Source organism: Camelus ferus, chromosome 1, assembly GCF_009834535.1.
Source record: "Camelus ferus isolate YT-003-E chromosome 1, BCGSAC_Cfer_1.0, whole genome shotgun sequence".
Taxonomy (NCBI): Eukaryota; Metazoa; Chordata; class Mammalia; order Artiodactyla; family Camelidae; genus Camelus; species Camelus ferus.
Genome location: NC_045696.1, coordinates 38,703,460 through 38,719,757, shown reverse-complemented (window position 1 = coordinate 38,719,757; position 16,298 = coordinate 38,703,460). Strand labels below are relative to the sequence as shown.

Genomic DNA, 16,298 nt, shown 5'->3' with positions numbered 1-16,298 from the left:
GGCAGGAGTGAGTCATGGGCTCTAAATAGGGCAAGGGTATATGGTGAAAGTTTTACAAGGAAGAGTTGACCTCTAATTTCTACAAAATATCAGAAAATTCTTTTCTGGAAAAAAAATATTTCCTTGGAAAATACAAATCACATATTGGCAGTTGAGTATCTCCAATGAAACACTTCCGTAACCAACCAAGTGTTGTCTGCATGCTCACTCTGGCTCCAATCAGTGCCTCACTCATGAAAATGAATGGAAAGTCATGCATCACCAGACATGTGAGAAAAATACCCAGTATGAAAGAGAGGCAAAAATAATAAAACAGAAACAAGTAAACTAGAAGAAAAAATGATGGTGTGCTAGAAGATATTTCATCTATCAAGAAAGATCTGGATGCTCAAAGAATGAGCTAATAAGAACAATAGAGAGATATATGGAAATTAAAATTATAGCAGAAAAAATGCTCAATAGAAGTCTTGAAACATAAGTAGATATAGCCGAGGAAGTCTGCTACAAAACAGAACAAATCTGCATCTACGAAGAATAAACCCAAAAACCACATATATGAATTTAATGTTTAAGACGGTAAAAACTCAATCCTGGGTTTCCATAAATGACTAATAGGAATTCCAGAGAGAATAAAGAGAACTCAGATGAGGAATATTGCCTAGAAATACTACTAAAGATTTTCAAAGAACATCTCCAGATGAAAGAACCTGTATGTGTACAGCACATTAAAATGTAATTTCAAGGCAGAATCCCCTGGCATTGAATTGGTCAGGAGCAAGGCTGTCTCCTAAAACACAGTAGAGCAGTGCCTTTAAAATTCAGAGGGAAAAATATTTTTAACTTGCAATTCTATGCATAGATTATTTATTGCATTTACTGAAAAGACATTTTCAGATACAAAAGAAAATATAACTTGTCTGCAAACTTTCCACTCTCAGGAAGCAAACGGAGGGTTTGTTCCAGCAAAACGAAGATGGTAAATAGAGAGAGAGGAAAGTCCTGGGATATAGGAAATAGTAGCTCTAACTTAGTTAAATGACTAGGATAAAGGGTGAGTCCCATGTATCAGTCCAAAGGGAAGGAGGAGAACAGGATTTAGGAATGCAGGTGCTCATGTGGCAGAGTCTGGATATACTGGACGATGCTCTAGTCTTAAAGCAGCCTAGAGCAGGTGTTGGCAAATATTTTCGTCAAGGGATGGATATTAAATATTTTAGGTTTGTGCAAAATTCTGACTCTGTTGCAACTACTTAATTCTGCAGTTGTAGCCCAAGGGCAGCTATAGACAATAAGTAAACAAATGCATGTGGCTGTGTCCCAATAAAACAGACAATTTGGTCCATGGGCCAAAGTTCGCTGAAGCCCACTCTGGAGAAGCTCAGCCATGAATTTCCAGCAGCATTACCAATAGGACACAGAAGAGCAAACCTACTCTGGAGAAGGTGGTATCATGAAAAAGGATCTACACAATTCAGCAGTCAGGTTAAGAATGGCTAAACCTTTCTCTTTTCTCAGCTTGGCAAAAAAATGACATCTGACTACCAGGAGCTCCTGTATTACAAATCTTAGCAGAAAGGGCCAAAACATTTAAAAAATACTATATAGTAATTTGAAAATAAGTTGTTTTTACATTTCCACTTTGATTATAGGTAAGAAACTACCAAGTGCATACAAATAGTATGTCTATTTGTTGGAAAAATATATAGACTTAAATACAATATTTAAAGTCATAAAGGTAACATCAGTTACAAAGATAACAACTATATTGAGAGGATAGGTGGCTGTCTAAGGAAGTGAAATATTTATCTATGACAAGAAGAAGTCAATAGACAATGTCTAAAGTAAAAATGGATATGGAAGTAATCATGGGAATTATAAAAGAGAGTAAGTTAAAAAGTATTACTGCAGATGATGGAGAGTCAAGAGGAGGAGTGGTATGCTTGTGCTTTTCATTATAAGCCCTTTTGTTTTCTTTAATAATTTAGGCATGTGCAAGCTATGCACTGTTAGCATCAAAGAGAGACTACCTTTCCTGATGGGATGAAGCAATGGAGGAAACCAGAGGACAGATTCTGGCAAGAACAGAAAGTCAAAGGTTTCCATTTAAATAAGGAACTGCATTAGACCACACGGAAAGGCCATGGACTTCATGTTCTAAACAATCCTTATGTTAACACACTTTCCCATCCTGAGAGTTTATTTACTCCACCATGAAAGCAATAAATGAGGGGCTATAAAATATCATAAATACCTGCCTTGCTACTGTTTCCATCTTTCAAAAAGTCATCAGGAGTTGTTAGTTGGATTTAATTCTGAATAAAGACCTATGAAATGTAAGGGGTGGGAACTTGGGAAAACCGGAAACGATTTTCATTTTAAGATACCTAACAGCCTAGGGGGAAGAAAAAAGCATTGGCCATAATTGTAGATATTAAACTTCAGGGTGGCAATTAAAAAAAGTCCATGGATTGAGTACAAATTCATGATCAGAGATTCTATAAAGGGTGAGGAATTAGTATCTATAAAATACAGAATTCCAACAATGCAAACACAATTATTCCAACGAAGAAGAAAATTAGACAGTATACTAAATATTTGCTGCATAGAGAGCTCTAAGTTTAGATAGAGACATAGAGCTAACTTCTAAGGCAGAACAACTCTTGGATGACTGGAAAAGGATGATAATTGTACCAACTCAACTAATTGAGATGGAGAAAGACCTCAACAGTTTGTGAAAATTCACCTGTAAAAGCATGATGAAATTGAATAGGAATATTTATAAAATGGGAATATGAGACTATATGAGTTTGGATAGATAGATACACAAGAGATATGGTTTATATAGATATATAGTGTGGGCATATTAATAAAATATAGCCTTGCACTCAGCATCATAAAGTCAGTTGGGCAGGTACAGAAACAGGCCTGGCTTAAAAGTAACTCATTTGAGAAAGACCACTGGGGATAAGCTGGTAGTAAGCCATCCCTATGCCAACAGTGCATGGCAGCTGTTCAAAAAGTGAATGGAAAACCAGGCTGCATTAATTGAGGCCCAGCAGGAAAGGTGCTCTAGCTCTGCTTTCTACGCTGATTAGAAAATGTGGGGAATATTCGGCTCAGTTCTGAAAAGATTTAGAGAAAAACTCCAGTTCTCCAGAGGAAGGTTATCAGCATGATGCAGTATCCAGGAACCATGTCAGATGGACATGGTTGAAAGTTTTAGACAATTTAGGCAGGAAAAGAACAAGATTTATGAGGCTCACATGTTGTCTTCAAATATCTGAAGGGTCATGAAGTAGGTCAGAAGAAGGACTAGGTTTAATTTGTATAAGTTCCATTTTGCAGAATAAGTACCAGTGGGAGGTGTTATGAGATTACATACAGTGCAATAAGGAAGCACACCTGTACTCAGAAAGATTTCCAATTTATTAGAACTGTTCCTAAGGCTTCCTGGTGAGGTCATGAACACTGTCACTGGCAGTATTCTGATAGTTGGATAGTTAGAATCTTTTGTATCTCATTTGCTTTTCACAATAATCATGAAGTAGAATGGCATTTTATTTTTACTAGTTGCCCAATAAAAGCAAAAATCATTCTTCTTTTCTTTAATCATTTTTCACTCACTAAGTGATTAAAAACTAAAAAGTCACCAAAATAAAAAGGCACTAACCGTTACTAATAGCCAAGAAGCAGGGCTTGAGTCACATTTATGTCAAAAAAAAAAAAAAAAAGAGGAAAAGCCTAGGCCTTGAGGAAAAATTAGATATAATAAAGAGCAAGTGCTACCAAACTAAAATCTCTTGGAAACGTCCAAAATTCCTCTTCACCATCTCCACATCGCTGTCCTACCACTTCTCTCTCCCCCATCTAACCCGCCTTGTCCTCACCTTGGCATTCCTTATCTTTCAGATGCCATCTCCCTGATGCTGTCTGATCCACTCCTCTGCAGTGAGCTCTAGATTCTTTGAATTTCAATAGTGATTTATATGTATGTTTTGCTCACTTACAGTGATGCTTCTTTCTACCCTGTCCTTTCTATCTCCTTTCTACCTTATATATTAGGCTTTCCTTAGCTTCCCTCTTGAGGCTGAGGTTCTTTTTCATTCATTTTTGTAAACCTCACAGTACCTAACCCATGGCAGATTACCTAGTTGCTAAATAAGGAAAACATGAGTATCATTCATTAGGTATATGAAGAAAAAATGGTCTTGAAGACAAAATAGTAAATAAATTCATAATCTGTTATTCATACTAGGCTTGAAAAATAATGATTCTTTTTAAATTTTTTTTAAGAATCAGCTATGTGGTGGGTTGTAAAACATGACTACAAATTCCTCCCAACCCTGGGAGGAAAAATGCGTGTCCCTTTGCAGTGTGACTTTGCTCTCTTCTCGTCAAGAGGTAGAATCTGTTTCTTCACTTTGTTATGTTTGGGCTGGCCTTGTGACTTGCTTTGACCAAGATAAAGTGTCAGAATTATGTTGTAGGAGTTCAGAGCCAAGGTTTAAAGAGGACTTACAACTCTTTTTCTTATCTGCTTAGAACACTGCCTTGAGACTGTCTCATCTAGCCTGTGGGTGGAGTTGAAGCCATATGGAGTAGAGATGCATCATCCCTGCTCAGAATCCACCAACCACCTGACAACAACATGTTCATTTGAGCCACCATTTATGGGAGTGACCCCAAGTGAGACCAAAAGACAAAATCCCCAGCTCCAGCTGAGTCCAGCCCAAACTGTTGACCCACAGAATTATGAATAAAATGAAACAATTATTATTTGAAGCCATTTAGTTTGGCAATGGTTTGTTACATAGCAACAGACAATCTGGACAGGCTACAAAGACAAAAGCCATTAGTTAAATACACAGACAATTAGACTGAGAACACAAGTATCACTGTGGGAACAATCAATTAATTACCTTATGCTAGATGAACATGGTATGGTATAAGCAAATCATATAATCAGATTTATTACCTTGATTCACATCTTACTGTACACCAATGTAAGAATGCACATGGTCTCTCAGGCGGCATTATTAAACAATTGTAGAACATAAACCATCTCTTACTTCCTTATAAGAGATAAATTTAGAACTACACCCATTTTAATGTAAATTTTTATATAAAACTTTTTGGGTTTTATATAAACAAAATATCCAAATTATATTTTAAATGAGCTTGCTATCTTCAATATATTCATATTAAACTTAAAACTCCAAATGGAAATTTACTATATGTGGTAGTAGGTGTGGTAAGATGTGGTGAGATGGCCTGCAATGATCCCTGCATCCTGGCATGAATGTCCTTGTGTGATTTCCATCATGGATGAGACCTAATATCATACTTAATAGCCAACAGAATATAGCAAAGTGATGTGAGGTCACTTCCATGATTAAGTTACAATAGATAGTGATTTCCATCGTGCTAGCAAACTCTCTTGCTGGATTTAATGAAATAATCTCATGATGGAGAAATCTACATGACAGGAATCTGAGACTGTTCTCCAGCCAACTAGCAGTAGGAAATTAAGGCCTTCAGGGCAACATCCCTCAAAGGAGCCATATAAATGAGCTTGGAAGCATATATTTGCCCAATTGAGCCTTTAGATGAGATCACAGCCCTATCTGACACCTTCATTGCAACCCTGTGAGCAACCCTGCAGAAGCTAAGCCATGACTGAATTTGTGACCCTAGAAACTGCAAAATAGTAAATGTTCTTGGTTTAGGTTTTAGGGCAATTTGTTATGTAGCAAGAGTTAACTAAATGTACTGTAGTAAGGAATAAAAATTGTTGCTGTTGATGTGTGGGTCTTTTTTCTCTTTTGGATTTTAGAACCTTAATATATCACTATTTTCTTTTTTTCTTTCTATGTAAGATGTATCCACTCTGCCCCTGTCTCTCTGGAGTACTTTTTAAAAAATAGGTGTCATATTTCCTTCATTTCACCAAACATTTTAACAATACACAAATCAGAAGAAAAGGGAAAGAAGTATGAAAATTAATAAATTCCTTGTAAGTTATAAAAATTTTTCAAAATTATCTCATCTGTTATACAAATGCAGTGAAAATAAAGTATCAATGTAATCTTTTCTGTAAGATTGTGAATTTCATTATGTGACTACAAAGGTATATAATAATTTCTATAATTTTAGGCTAATTTATCAAGTAAATTGTTAACATGAAGTATTTCAATTACTATAATTCACAACTATCCTCTAAACTTGTTCTTTTGTCTTATTTTTACTTTATATATATTAGGTATTTGATTTTATATTAATTGTGTTATACTTTAAGTTACACTTTACATTAGGATTTTGTTGATAACCAGAGAGATGTAGTCATTTAAAATAATTACTTAGAAGTAATTCTATATCCTTTCAGTCGTTCATTTATTTACTAATTTATTTATTTAACAAGTATTTCTCAAATAACTACTATGATGAGGCAACTTGTAAGATTGGAAAATGTATACGTGAGATAGCAAATGTAAACTAAATAGCCCCCAACATAAGATGTAGAGTGTTGAAATGTAAGTAAAATAATATTAACTTAAAGTCTATTATGATAGGCTAAGCTACTAAGTTCTTAGATGTGCCAGGAATAAACTGGTAAGATTAGTTTACAATGATTTTATATTAAGATATTGAAGTAAGGTTTCTTTTGTTAACCTCATTTCATCATATGGCTTGTTAAGTTTAAAACAAAAATAAATACGTATCTAATAATTATGACCTCACAAGGTATAGGAAAAATTAAGTTTTGAGTTTCTTCCAAAAAAAAAAAAAAAAAAAAAAGAACTTGTTGATATGGGGATAGTCCTTACTGTATTGACAAAAAGAAAATTCCATTTTTAATTACTAATTTTCAACAAACTCTGAAAATCATAGATATCATTCCAGTTAACTAAGGCACTGACTTTGAACTCTTCATAAGCACATATTTACATTATAAAATATTTTGAAAGTTGGGCATAAACTGTCATTCTTCTTATCCATCTCAACTGTAGGTATAAACTATATCTCTTTTTAACCTAATAGTCAGTTTTCCACCTTTTTACTGAGAGTCTATAGTATGACAGGTTTTCAATATGTGTCATCTCTCATCCTTATATTAATCTTACAGGATAGCTATTATTATTATGAATCTATTTTATAGGTGAACAAACCAAATTTCTGAAAGATTAGTAAACTGCAGAAGGTCATTAAGTGAATTAGCAGCAAAACTGTGATTTAAGCTTGCAACTGTCTGCCTTCAGTCTCTTTCTTTTTCATTCATATCATAATGTCCAGGGAGAATGGATAAAGCCCGTCTTCCATTACATCATTTGATTTAGGAAGTTATGGAATTCTTGAATAAAAGGCACTTAGGTCTTGCTATAATCTGTCATTGATCCCATTCTCAGCTGGTTGGGCAAAGGAATTTCTAAGAATAGAAAAGAAAATGAATCTGACCTCTACTACAAATCCTTTAAGTTGATGGACAAGGACAAAATTTGTATCTGATAAGATCATCTCATCTAAATATAGAGGAAATGAGCCATAAATTCAAGATTCTTTTTGTAAAGAGTGAATTGTGGATTCACATCTGGAATACTGCTGACATTTTTCACTGTCATGTTGCAAGAAAACATACTATAGCTGTAGAAGAGGAACAAAAATAATAAAGGTGATGAGAGAATTTCTTTAAGATAGCTAAAATATAATAGATTCTATAGTACAGAGAAGAGGCTGGCTGGGGGATCACAGGGAATTAGGAAAAGTACGCAGAGTAAGCGTTTTGCTTTGCACATTATCATGTGAAACTATGACCTCAAAGGAGGTGGCAACACCTGAACCAAATACTAGGCTGAATAAATCACTGGTTTGATACTCATTTTTTTATATCCCTTTTACTGTCTTTTTGACTTTCTTTTACCTGCAGGTGATTGCTGAGACACCAACAGTTAAAACTTTCTGATTCTTCTATGAAAAAAAATTATGGAGACACTAAGCCAGAAGAGGAGAGGGTTGATAGTGGAAGCAACGATGAGTTTTGTATAGATTAAGGGATAGAATATGAATGACAGGGAGATATTATGCATTTCCACTGAAGCTATGGAAAGAGGGAAAGCCAAACATAAGAAGGGTGCCCTATGGGCTTAGAGACGCAAGAATGATTTTTTTTCAATGGAATAATGTTTCAAAATTATACATACTCTGCTGGGCAAGTTTTTCATTTAATGGTTTAGGTTCAGTACTACCCCGAGAAAGGGATAGCCTTTCAATGACCTTTTCAGCCCATGATTAAAATTCAGTTTACTAGTTTTCTCATTATCTCTCAAGATATGTGTAAAATAATGATTCTACCTTAATCTGGCTCTTTTAGCCTGGGAATTTCTGTTTTACAGTCCTCTGGCCACAGTTTTTCACTTTATGATGCAAAAAGTCAAAGGAGATAGATGATCTTGATAGGCTCCTATGCAACAGAGATCCTCACTTCATTTAAATGGAAATGTGCATTTTCATGGAAATTGAAGCCTGTATTGATGAACAAAGATAAGTTGCAACTACTATTCAGAATAGTGATATACAAAAAGTGCTCTAGGAAACTTATTAAAAAAAACCCAGTAAGATATACACTGAAAGACAGGGATTTTTAAGAATATATATATAGCCTAGACGCTGGATATGTTAGGTAGTTAAATAAGTGGGGGCACCGGGCAGATAAGGTGGAGGAGAGGGAAGATGGTCTGGAAGATGGTGATATGCCCATGCTGTCTTCAGCATAAAGGGGCTTTAGTTCCTCTAAATGAGTGCCAGCAAGAAATCAATTAGAACTCAATGGCTGTGACTGCACAGTATTGATAAGGACCTAACCAGACATGACCCAATGCTCATTGTAATATAATAAGCTTTGCGTTTTAGGCCCCCGCCGTGGGTTTTTCTGTGTGCATCATGGGTAAGGACATGTACAAAGGGGAAGGAGCAAGACTAAGCACTCCAGGGACAAAAGCCATCAATCAATCATGAGACCACCTCTAAGCGAGGGTATAAGAGAAGGGGCAAAAAAAGACCATTGTTACCCACCCTTGGATCAGCCCACCTCCTGTTCTTGTAGGTGTACTTTTGCGTTACTAATTAAATCGTTAAAAAATCTTTCACTACCCACAGCACTATGCACTTCTTCCATCTGAATTCTTCTCTTTCGGGCAAGACAAGACTGAGGTTTTTCCCTTCCCCTTTTGGGGTAATGGATAAATTAAATTTTCTCAGGATTTACTGCATAATATTTGGATGGTTATAAAGTTGAAATTCCCAGGACAAAGGCTACAAAAGATATATTGAAGACATATGTCTTTAATAAGCATAGTGACTTAATATGAAAAAAACTAATTAATTAGCACACTGTCTTTTTATATAAGTAGATATTAGCCATCTAATAAACATTCTTCAGTGAACATGTTAGAAATGTCACAGGTTAGGTGTGATATGCCATGGCCTTTTCTTTCTCAAAATTTTAACGTAACTATTTTGGGGTTCATTTTTTTAATAACACATTTAAGAAATATATAATGATTATATATTGTGTCTCCCATCTGGAGATCTAAAAAGCATTCTTAATTATTTCTTTGTGAAAAGCCCTGCAGGTCTTGTAGATTTTTCCTCAGCAATGAATTGTGAATCTAGGTATCCCTGTCTACAGCTACTCTCAATGCCTTAGTCAGACCTGGTATCTTTCACCTGACAGTTACCAAGACCTGGTGTTTTGCCTTTCTTTCCCATCTCCCCCAGTCCCCTTCACCTCTGTACAGCATCTACACTGCCCCTTAAAGCATTTAGTTTACACTTTCAAGGGGAATATCTAATGCACTCAGATGGTGAAGAAGTAGAGTTTGAGAAGAAACAATCAAATGGGTGGGGAAAAATAAAGGTAGGAGACAACTTAAGGAAACTATTTACAGTAAAAATTTGGGCAAGTAACCAGTCGTGCAATTATGTTAATGGGGTTCAGGGCAGGCTGCCCCGGAATGTTCCACTTTGGCATGTAGATTATTTTGAACCAAAAATCAAGGCCCCAAAGACTCAGGGAGTGGTTTATGCCATCCCCTTAACTGTCTAAAAGCATCTGGATAGAGGGCCTGGTCCAGGAAGAGCTATCACCAAAGATGACTAGAGAGAGTAAGTCCTAGGAATGATCAGCCTGTGCAGGAAAGTGGGAGTGGGTCTGGGGATCACATTCCTCTCTGCCTTCCATGGTCAGTTTGGCTTGGCAAAATTTGTGTATGAAACATTTGCTCTTCCTATCCCCCTGTGAATTATCTTCCTTTCTTTTGAAACCCCAGGCCCACCCTCTTCTTAGCTCAAAGTGGCCTGTAAACTTAAACATTCCTCCCCTACAATGTCATGGATGGTATAAAACTCTGTTAATTTTCCTTTAGTTTGATTGAACATTGCTTTTTCCACACTGCTGCTGTGGGGAATGTCCACATATTCATTATATTTTCATATGCAAATAAGAGTTTTAGGAACAAGACCTAATGGGTTTAATTAACAACAGAGCAGTACAGGCCAGGGGCACAAAGAGGGATGTTGCATTACAACAGTTTTTTCTCATAAAGCATTTTTATTTATATGATTTTTCTGAAATGGACAGTAAAAGGTCACTTAGCATGATGTTTGAAAGTTGAAATAGTCAAAGATGAATAAATACAAAAAAGAGACACTGACTTATAGTATTAACCCCATGGTTTAGATATTCCATTTTTGCCAAATAAAAGGAAAACCATTATGACTTATTAGAATTTAGACAGGAAGAATATGATCGTAAAACAGTCTCTTTAATAGTTATTGTTTGATTTGGCAATATCTGTCATACTTTTTTTTAGGACAAAATGATATTTGGTTAAAAAAAAACACTAGAGAAAAACTGAATTTCTTCATTTGTTCTGCCAACTAAAGAATGTGCATAACACTAGCCATCCGGCTCTACAAGGACTGAGTCCTTGGCCACCGCAGCTGCTGGCCTTTGACATGTCTTGAAAGGATTTCAGGGCAGAAGTCAGGAAGGAGGCACTCTGTGCCCTGGGAAAACTGGCAGAACAGGGCTTGGAGACAGTTACATATTTTATGGAGAAATTTTTTATGAACTTAGATTCTTGTATCTTCCCATACTTAGAAAAGCACTAAATTAACCACATGTGTTCCAGGTGACTAGCAGCAACCTTCTAGTGAGATGTGAGATGTGTACTTGGTTGCACATACACTCTTTGCCAAAATCACATATATCCTGACCTTCCCACTTACTAAAAGGGAGCAGGACTCTGTGTGCCCACAATCCCTGACTCACGTTTATAGAAAAGCTGAAGTCTCCAAGGCCTCTCAGCATCACAGAAGAGCAGGCTTAAGCAGTTGATTAGGAAAAGCCTGCAGGCATTGGGGGATGGACGACTCTGACCCCCTATCTCACCAATTAACTGAGATTACTCCTGTGTTTCCTCTTAAAACTTTCATGGCTGAACAGAATCTTAGGAGATGGTTTTTTTGTTTGTTTGTTTGTTTTTTAGGAATGCTGGGTGCATTAGATTGCAGGCATTCTGATTAAAAGCAGCCTTCCTTTTTGTTACCAAGGCTGTTTGTTGCCCCCAGGATCATACCCCTGCCCTTCTCTGGAATAGAAACCAATTACTCTTATCTAAGTCTCAGGGGGCAGCTGCAGAGAAGAAACAAGAATTGTTTAGAACCCAGTTCAACATGGTAGAGGATTTGACTTCCAGTGGACCTTGAGCCTCACCGTAATGTATTAACATGCTAAATGACACAGCCCTCAGCACCATGACAGTTGATGACTGCCATGACAAGAACCGGAAAAGCCCATACATGGACTGAAAGACTCGAACAAGGGCTGATTGGCTCCATCACACTAGGAAGAAAGATATGTTGGCAGAAGCCTCCCATGAGAGTACATGTGGCCCAGCCCGGCCTGGAGCTGTCCATATTGCCCCTCTTGGCTGATGGTTCCCACTCGAGTGCCTTCTCCTCACTCAAGTGCTTTTCTTTCCTTCTCTCTGCTCAAGCACTTTCTTTCCATTTCCCCGTCTGAGCAATAAAATGGTTGTTCTCTTTGTCCCTCTGCCTCCGCTGTGCGAATTCTTTCACAGCCAGTGGCAAGAACCCACACGTTGGTGGGCTTCCTAATTTAGGGGTCCCTCCATCTGCTAACATTACCTCTTCAGAACAGTTTCTCAGAGCTATCTGAGAGGCTGTCTCTTGGGCAATATTCCTCAGTAAGGCACTAAATGAACTTAACTCACAGCTTTTAAGTTCTGCATTTTAACTTGATAGTTTACCTCTCAGATACTTGATTTATCTCTCAATATTATGATTTCAGACATTAGTGTTTAATTCCTGTATCTACAGAAGCAATGGAACAATGCAGTATAAAAGGTCACACCACTTTTTCTTGGGGACCAGAGGAAGAAAGCAGTAGGGTGCAGTGAAATTATTCAGCCTCCTCTCTTTTCTGTTTCTCTGCTGTCTTAAGAAAATAAACCTCCAAACTAAATGAATATAATGCAATCACTCTTTTCAATTATGCCTTAATGCCTGTTGGTATGCTTTATGTTCAGCAGAATGGAATAGAGGATCTGGTTCTATTCCAGGTTCTTAATCTTTCTGGTAAGACAGCCTCTTTGGCTCCAAGCAGTAAGATTTAAGTGTATAGGACCCTTACGTCAGATTTCAGAGGGAGAATTGGCCATGCAGGAGACGAGATGATCCATTGTGCATGGGGAATAAAATGATATAAAGTAGGACTTTCTCCAAACATCCCCGGAATTCTTGATGTGGTGCTAGCTCTCTGTGCACCTGGAAAATGGTCAGCTTCATGGGCAGGTCACGTGGAGCCTTGAGTTTAGGAGGGCCCTGCTGTTTGTTTAGAGCTCTGCTGTCACTGTCTTGAAATTCTTAATCATTTTTTAACATTTTCTATATTTTCACTTTTCACTGATCCCTGCAAATTATGTGGTCAGTCCTTCTGGTGAAGGGTTTTGGAAGAAAAAAGCCTTTTAGACCTTTGCAAAGACATGATACCCAGATGGAATGGTATATTCTGCTCTCTGTAAAGGATTACACAGATATCTAGCATCTAGAGGACACTAGTACTCCCCTTCAGGATCCAGTCTTTCTTTTCTATTTAGTAGCACATTCCCCCTCCACTTTTAGGCTGCATAGCTGCCCAGTCAGAGATTGTATTTCCAAACTCTCTTGCATTGAAGTGTACCCATGTGATTGTATTTGGAATATTGAAATGTGAATAGACATGGTTGCAGTTTCCAGGTTATTGTCTTAAAGACAAAGCTAATTACTCTAAAGACAAAGAGACTGAACTTTCCTTTCCTTCTGATAGGCCAGAAGGAAGATGTGCTGGTGACCAGCTTTGACTGTTCAGAGGAGGAGGACACCATAGGGGAAGGCAAAGCAAAGAATAGAAAGAACTTGGGTCCTTTCAAGACCGCCTGAATGAGAGCCAGCATGGACTACTCACCCTGGGTCAAGGACTTGAAAGAGGAAAACATTTTTATCCTGGATCTCTTTGTTATACTGGTGTGGCCTCTGCCCTAAGTAACATACAGAAGAAATTCTTGGGAGCTCACTCATAATAAATTTGTATTTATCCAGAATAGTTGAATGATATAGAGGGAAAATTATTAATTTGTATTAAAATTATATAAAACTATATTGAACCTAATTGTATATCAATGATTCTCAGAACACTTCTAGATCTTGCAGGGCCTTAAGGTCATCAGTGTGAATACTAATTATAGTATATGCCTATAGATGTTAGGACTCAAGTAAATATATAATAACCTATGACAAACTCCTGAAGCTGCTCTTTCAAAATAAATTCTTGATTCACTCTAGTTTCACTGTAATTTATCTCAATACTGAAAGAATGACTACAGGATGTTAAAAATAACTTTCGTGGATTTTCTCATTGTTTGGAAACTGAATTTGGGCACTTGCAATACTTTTTAAAACAGTAACAATATATATACAAGATAATTTTACTTCTCATTAAAAATTTTTTTTCAATGACTAAAACTGCTAAGATTTAAAATATTATGTTGATAAACCAGTTACAAAACCGCTAAGAAACCGTATCTTCAAAAGTGTAGATTTTATGTTTACCTGCCCCAATGACTCTCTCAATGCGTATCCTTGAGGGATCAATCTCCTTTGCAAATTCATGGACTGCTAGGGATGGGTCTTCGTATGTATCAGGATCTATGTAAGTTTTAATTCCTGGGAAGCGTACTGCCACAAAACAAAAGACTGAATTAGTTCAAGAGTATTCTAGTAACCACACATCTTGTCACTATTTAAAATGAGGTGTGATGTACTGAAGTAGTCATTTTTTTTACTGAAGTATAAATGACAATATTATGTTAGTTTCAGGTGTACAACACAGTGATTCGATATTTTTATACATTACAAAATGATCACCACAATAAGTCTTGTCACCATCTGCCATGATACAAAACTATTATAATTTTATTGACTATGTTCCCTGTGCTGTACATCACATACCCATGACTTACTGTAAGTCTGTATCTCTTAATATCCCTCACCTATTCCACTCCTCCTCTCACTCCCCTCCACTTTGGCAACAGCTAGTTTGTTTTCTATGAGTCTTTTTCTGTTTTGTAATGTTCGTTCATTTGTTTTTTTATTTTATTTTTTGGATTACACATATAAGTGAAATCATACAGTCTTTCTCCGTCTGACTTATTTCACTTAGTATAACACCCTCTACATCCAACCATGTTGTCATAAGTGGCAAGATTTCATTCTTCTTTATGGCTGAGTAATATCCCATTGCATATACATACCACATCTTCTTTATCCATTCATCTATCAATGGACACTTAGGTGGCTTTCATATCATAGCTATTGTAAATAACGCTGCTTTGAACACGGAGGTGAATACATCTTTTCAATTTAGTGTTTCTGTTCTCTTCAGAAAAATACCCAGAAGTGGAATTGCTGGATTGTACAGTAGTTCTATTTTTAATTTTTGGAGGAACCTCCATACTGTTTTCCACTATGGCTGCACCAATTTACATTGCTACCAATAGCATGAGCTTTTCTTCTCCTCCACATCCTCCCCATCACTTGTTATTTGTTGTCTTTTTGATAATGGCCTTCTAACAGCTGTGAGGTGACATCTCATTGTGGTTTTGATTTGCATTTCTCTGATGATTAGCAATGTTGTGCATCTTTCCGTGTGTCTGCTGCCCACCTGTATGCTTTCTTTGGAAAAATGTCTATTCAGGTCCTCTGCCCATTCTTTAGCAGATTGTTTCATTTTTTGAGGTAGTCATTCTTGTTAATCACTTAAATTCAATTCTGTCTTCTCTTCCTGTCTCCCTTCTCCCCCCACCCCACCCCATCCCCATCAAAACTTCGAATACTTGGAATCAACATTTTATTTACCTAACTGTTGATATAAAATGACCTGGTGGTTTTAGAGAGAGTGAGCTGACAAGTTGAAGAAAAAAAATTTTTATTGTATTTCTGTAAAAAATGTAATTAGCTCACTTAGCCACTAGCACCCACACGTTTTACACTGACATAGCTCAGGGCTTGGGGGAAACGAAGCATAAGCCTTCCCCTCAAACAAGCAAGCCCCTTAGCGTCCCTCCTGGACTCTGTACTCTAAGGCACTAGGTTTTCCTGAATTCATGTCCCAGTCCTGTAGTCTCTCTTCTTCCAGAAACTCTTGGGCAGTAAAGCATAGACCCCACAGCACAGTGGCAGGGAGGACCACTACACTGTGGATAACAGGCCTTTCCTGGGTCTTGTAGTTGCTTCCATGGTCAGATTGCACACTGTCTGTCCTGGAGGCACAGATAAGAATCAAAGGTCCAAGTCTGATCACTGGCCTTGTAACTGTTCCTCCTTCTCTGGTGGGGGTGGAGTGCTCACAGCCTGTGGGCAGTTAGGAAGACGAAGGGGGGTGGCTGGAAAACTTGAAAGCCTGGTTGCATATTAATTTTCAACTTCTTCATTATGTAAGGAAGTCACAGACTGCCTGTGGATTTTTCTCTGTTTTGCTCATTGGTTTCTGTTTTCCACATTAGATTGCTAGGTCCTGGAGAACAGGAGATAATTTCTTATACATCTTTGCATCTTTCCCAATACCTGAGGTATGGTTTTACAGGCAATAAGCACACAACACATTTTTGTAGAATATGAATTAGTAGGGATTAAAAGATCAATGCTAAATTTGTGGCATAGTGAAAAATATTTGGTTTTGTTGC

At 37.1% G+C, this 16,298-nt stretch overlaps 1 protein-coding gene across 3 annotated transcripts in view; it reads right to left on the bottom strand.

The window, feature by feature from the left end:
* EPHA6 (EPH receptor A6) overlaps nt 1-16,298 on the bottom strand; it is a 730,766-nt gene that overhangs the window by 201,443 nt on the left and 513,025 nt on the right. For all 3 annotated transcript variants that reach the window (XM_032489792.1, XM_032489798.1, XM_032489806.1), the window contains one exon: nt 14,167-14,292. In XM_032489792.1, coding sequence (XP_032345683.1) covers nt 14,167-14,292 — 126 coding nt within the window. The remainder of the gene's footprint in view (nt 1-14,166; nt 14,293-16,298) is intronic.